Here is a 6,046-nt window from a genome sequence, read left to right on the forward strand (position 1 = left end):
TCTGTCTAACACCTGGGTTATGTCATATTAGTACCTTGAAACCAAATGAGAAAATGTGTGCATTCATCATAGGAATAATAACAGGAAAAGAAACTTAATTTGAGAATAGAGTTGAACATGAATTCTAGATTGGTTTCTTAATAGCTGGTTTGTCTCTGACCTTAAATATAGCATTTAGGCTCTCTGATTTACAAGTGAAGTTAAAATGAAATAAAGTGCTCTAAAATCTCTGAGATGATCTAAATATTTAGGGTTTATTACTACAGTGGTATCAAGCAGAATATCACATCTGTAGCTACACATGATTTGCTAGTTAAACAAAGCACTATTTTAAAATTTTATGTTAATGATTTCACAGTCTAAAACTAAAACTTTTTTTTAAAAATACTTTTCTTTTTTACCCTGGAAGTCATTTTTCCTTGCCAGTGTGTTTGCCTTTGGTCCTTTCTTTCTTTGTCCACACACTGCTTGAGTCATAAATGCTGGCAAAAGCAGGAGACAGAAGGCGACGTCTCTTCTCTTCATTATGGTAGACGGTAAAAATTCATCTGCCTGGTAACACCTTGAAATGGAAAAACCAGTTATAAATACTTCTATAAAAGGTATTATTTACCTTTTTTTTCTTTTATTGAAAATAATTTTTTCTCATTTCTTGATTACAGTTCCTCCTCCCTCTATTCCTCCCAGTCCTTTTCCATGTCCCCTCCAATCCAGATCCATCCCCTTTCTGTCTCTCATTAGAAAACAAACAGGTGGGCTGAAGGGATGGCTCAGAGGTTAAGGGCACTGACTGCTCTTCCAGAGGTCCTGAGTTCAATTCCCACCAATTGTATGCCAGTTCACAACCAGCTGTAATGGGATCCGATGCCCTCTTCTGGTGTGTCTAAAAAGAGTGACAGTCTAAATAAATAAATGAATCTTTTAAAAGAAAGAAACTTTGTAATTTTATGAGATCCCATTTGTCAATTCTTGATCTTAGAGCATAAGCTATTGGTGTTCTGTTCAGGAACTTTTCCCCTGTGCCTATGTCCTCAAATGTTTCTCCCAGTTTCTTTTCTATTAGTTTCATTGTGACTGGTTTTATGTGGAGGTCCTGGATCCACTTGGAGTTGAGCTTAGTACAAGGAGACAAGGATGGATCAATTTGCATTCTTCTGCATGCTGACCTCCAGTTGAACCAGTACCACTTGTTGAAAAGGCTATCTTTTTTCCACTGGATGCTTTCAGCTCCTTTGTCAAAGATCAAGTGACCATAGGTGTGTGGATTCAATAGCATGCAATAAGGACACATGCTCCACTATGTTCATAGCAGACTTATTTATAATAGCCAGAAGCTGGAAAGAACCCAGATATCCCTCAGTGGAGGAATGGATACAGAAAATGTGGTATATATACACAATGGAGTACTATTCAGCAATTAAAAGCAATGAATTCATAAATTTTTTAGGCAAATGGATGGAACTGGAAAATATCATCCTAAGCAAGGTAACGCAATCACAAAAGAATACACATGGAATGCAATCATTGATAAGTGGATATTAATTAACCCTGAAGCTCTGAATACTGAAGATACAATTAGCATATCAAATGATTCCCAAGAAGAAGGAAGAAGAGGGCCTTAATCCTGGAAAGGCTTGATCCAGCATTGTAGGGGAGTACCAGGACAGAGAAAAGGGAGGGGGGAAATAGAAGAATGGATGGAGAGAAGAGGACTTATGGGACATATGGGGAGGGGGGAACTGGGAAAGGGGAAAGCTTTTGGATTGTAGACAAAGAATATAGAAAATATATATAAAAGAAAGGAAGAAAGAAAGAAAGAAAGAAAGAAAGAAAACAAAAAGAAAAGAGAAAATAAACAGGTTTCTAAGGAATTGTAATGTGATGTAATAAAACAAGAACTAACACTTTAGAACTGGACAAAACAAACAGATAAAAAGAGCCCAAGAGAAGGTACAAAAAACAGAGACCCATATACAGGAGAGAAAGAGAGAGGGGGGGAGGGATGGGGAGAACGAGAGAGAGAGAGAGAGAGAGAGAGAGAGCAAGAGAGAGAGGGGGGGGAGAGGGAGAACGAGAGAGAGAGAGCAAGAGCAAGACAGAGAGAGAGAGAGAGAGAGAGAATTAACTAATTATATGTAAATAAATAGTTGCAAGCATGTAGAGTCAAAAGCTGTGATATGGGCCAACTGCATGGTTCAGGGATTAAGGAACTTGACACCAAGCATGGCCACCTGAGTTTGATTCTCTAGAACTAACTAGAAGAGAACTAAGTTCAGAATTATCCTCTATGCTCTCACCATCTCACACACACACACACACACACACACACACACACACACACACATATACTCACATACACATATACACCATGACTCACTCATAGTGTAAGGAAAGAGCTAACTTGAGAAAGCTATCCTCTGAACTTTACACACACACACACACACACACACACACAGACTCACTCAAGCACAAGCACATACACTCACACATATTCGCACTCATTCGCATGCATTCACATTTCAAATAAAACACTTATACTGAGATTTTTAAAGCTTCTAACCTAAGTCATGGTACTATGACCAAACATTTCTTAGTAAATATTCACTAATATTGAAATAGTTGTATTCAAGCAGCACTGCTTTCTTCCTGCATCATGGAGAGCTGGGAACATGGAATGGCATTGCTCCACTTCTCAGTCCCGCACTGTTCCGGGACTATGGCTCCATCCCTGTACCTGCTTTATCATTCCCAGATCCCTCAGAGTGAATTTGGGTGGTTTTATGTTTGTTATGTTCATTTTTACTATAACTGATGCTTAGCAAATCCAACTCTTCCTTGGGTCATACAGAGCCCACTATGTTTTCAGTCTTGTGATGTGCACAGCATCTATGAACTGTTCCTCGGCTTTCCATAACGCCTTTCTCTTTTCTCTTACTTTGGACAGTTTATCTTCATCATATTCAACAGTGGAGCTGCATATCTAATGAATAGAAACGAATTCAACAACAAAACCCACTAGATTTGCTTAAAAGCAACTTCCAAACAAAATGGGAAAAGACTTGAAGTCAGAGGCCTACTCCTTTATACCAGTGAAACTATTTTTTTTCTATATAAACAGTGAAAACTCCATATTAGAATTCTCAGTCATCTGTATCAGTTCAATATGCCCAGCTGCACACACAATGATGTTTAAATCCACGGAATTCCCTGACAAAAGAAGACTGATATGCTGCTAGCTCAGGATACCCACGGGAACAGGAACAAATGGTGTATTGAGAATTGATAATCTGCATGGTTTCGAGCGCTCGCCTCCTTCAGTTGCATCAGCTCCAGAAGGTCTGGAAAAGGAATCACGGTTTCCTCCTTTGGCACCATGCCTTCTGAAAATGTGAACTGGAAATTCATGACCATGGTTTTTCCAGACTCTCAGTAGAGGGTGGGAAACCGTGCAAAGGCAGTGATGGGTGAGCTGAGAGACTGACTTCTTTCAGACAGGCAGATGGATTAACCGCCCTCCCCCCACCACACACACACACACACACACACACAAAGAAGCAAGACTGTTAGGTTGGAGATAGCGCAAAGGCTGGCTTCAGGCCGCTGTTTCTTCCTCAAATAGCAGGCAGCAGGAAGTTTATTAACAGAACGTCACTTCTGCGTGAACAAGCACCTGTGCTAGCCCGTGCTAGCACGGCTAGCAGAGAAATTGGCTAAATGTCAACCAAGCTTCAGAGCAGGTATACTAAGATGTGAAGACAGTGGGTAGTCGAAGCAAAAACAAAAACAAAAACCCCACAAACTGAGCTAAGGAAATAGAACACAGAAACGGCTCCCCTGTTTTAGCCAAGGAGAACATGAAAGAGCTACTTCTTTAATTCTGAAGCTTAGTGTAACGGGAAAGTCCTGTAGACAAACGCAGCTGCTTCTGCATTTTCAGAGGGAAAACACATCTTTAATGTTATACAGGTGTTTTTTCTTTCTTTCACCCATACCAGGAGAAACAGCTCAAGACATTCTGGACCTAAGAAACTGGGAGGGGAGGTGAAAAACAAGGATTTTGGAAATATTGGATTCAAATAATGCCTTACTCTCTCTTAAAACAGAGAACTGAACATGTAGCTTCCTTGCCTTAGAGAACTGAATTTAATCCTCATGTGTACAACAGTCCACTTACGCATGGCAATAATAATATCTTCGTGTAAGAATTTCTTCTGAAGCTCTTGATGACTAGGCACCTGACACAAAGCTTTTTGCTTTCTTGTGGGGTCTGAAGAGTATCCTCTTGGCTTTATTTTTCTCTCTCTAGCCTTTCCATATCTCCGTGAACAACCTGACTCTGTTAGCCTCTGTGAGGGCCCATCCACTCCTAACCGCTTTCAGCAGGTCCTACTGCCCGAGTTCTTAATAGTTCTTACCTTTTAGAAAGATGTGCACATGATTTGAAGAGATAGAAAATGCAATTAGTTAAATAAAAGAAATGAAAATCTCTATGTTAATAAGGGCTAAATTTTATTTAAAAAGGCAGCTCTTTTGCCAAATGCTGTATTTTGCCTAAATCTTATTTCAGGTCAATACATTCACGAGACTTTCTATTTTATAATTTTTCAGAAATAAAACACTTTTTTGTAGATTTTAATAATTTTACCTCAGTATTTATATTTTCCTGTTTTCTACACAGAAAAAATTGAATATTTTTTATTCAAATTTCTAAATCAGTCAAATGCTAAAATAGCCTAAAATGAATCTTGAATTGTAGAAATCCATTTCAAATTTTTAAAAAGTTCCCCCCAAAAGGTATTAACATTATTGTGGTACAGTTTAGTAGATTGTAAATTTAGAATAAAATTTGCAAAATGAAACATTAAGTAGCTTTAAGATTTAGTTTTACATTTACATATTTAGCCACTATTCATGCTTATCTAACCATTGGTTTTGAGTCACAGCAGAGGGCAAAGTTTTCAAAGCTCTCTTCACATACAAGAATATCAGCCTTATCCTTGCACAGTTCCTAGATGGTTCTGAGTTGAGGAATTAAAACCAAGCATCTCTGTCTTACCTTAGGAAGTCTGTCAGCCAAGAAAGAACAGCTGCGGCAGATGCCCAAGCTAGGACTATTGTTAAATAGAGTTAGCTATTTGATATGGTGCTCTGAGAAATAATTGTCTTTGCTTTTGAATTTTTTTTCTCAATCTCTTATTCTTGTTTACTAGAGTGGTCAGGCATTTGGCCAAGGTGCAGGATCTGGGTGGGATCAGTAAGCAACTTAAAGGAGCAGCGTCCCTTTAAAGTAAGTCTGTGTTTTCCAGGCTACTGTTCTGAAAAAGGAAAAAGAAAAAGAAAGTGAGCAAATTTTCTACATTGTGTCGATTGACGATCTGCCTGTGTTTCTTACACTCTGTCCTGGTCTTATTTCTCCCTTTCTCTTGGCCTGGGGTTTGCTCTCTGAGACACCGGTTAGAATAGCTGTGAGACACATTGTGGAGTCATATAAATGACAGCAGACTCAGGGTCAAAATCTTTTTAAGAAAATGAGCAGATTAATGCTGGGCAGTGGTGGCACATGTCTTTAATCCCAGCACTTGGGAGGCAGAGGCAGAGGCAGGCGGATTTCTGAGTTCGAGGCCAGCCTGGTCTACAGAGTGAATTCCAGGATGATCAGTGCTACACAGAGAAACCTTGTCTTGAAAAACCAAAAAAGAAAGAAAGAAAGAAAGAAAGAAAGAAAGAAAGAAAGAAAGAAAGAAAGAAAGAAAGAAAGAAAGAAAGAAAGAAAGAAAGAAAGAAAAGAAAATTAGCAGATTAATAATTCTCGAGGTTGAATAATGAGCATGAAGTTGTTAGTCATTCTAGTCTTTCTACTTCTGATTCTTGAAAACATTTTTATAAAAGAAAGCTTAGGTAATATTTAGTTCAGTTCTAGCCCTGCCCCCATCCTCTCTAAGGGTCTTGCTCCACACACACCCCCACCCCCCTACCCCCTATCCCCCCACCCCAGCCCCCTGCAGAAAGGCACAATGGTTTCTAACTGTAACTGTAACTTGGGGAG

At 39.1% G+C, this 6,046-nt stretch overlaps 1 protein-coding gene across 1 annotated transcript in view; it reads right to left on the reverse strand.

Moving 5' to 3' along the window:
• Col28a1 (collagen type XXVIII alpha 1 chain) overlaps positions 1-5,170 on the reverse strand; it is a 175,086-nt gene extending 169,916 nt beyond the window's left edge. Inside the window, exons 1-2 of the mRNA XM_052173229.1 lie at positions 5,057-5,170; positions 402-562 (exon numbers count right to left, since the gene is read on the reverse strand). Coding sequence (XP_052029189.1) covers positions 402-525 — 124 coding nt within the window. The 5' untranslated portion in view covers positions 526-562; positions 5,057-5,170. The remainder of the gene's footprint in view (positions 1-401; positions 563-5,056) is intronic.
• Positions 5,171-6,046: the final 876 nt, after the last annotated feature.

This window comes from Apodemus sylvaticus, chromosome 2 (assembly GCF_947179515.1).
Source record: "Apodemus sylvaticus chromosome 2, mApoSyl1.1, whole genome shotgun sequence".
Lineage (NCBI taxonomy): Eukaryota > Metazoa > Chordata > Mammalia > Rodentia > Muridae > Apodemus > Apodemus sylvaticus.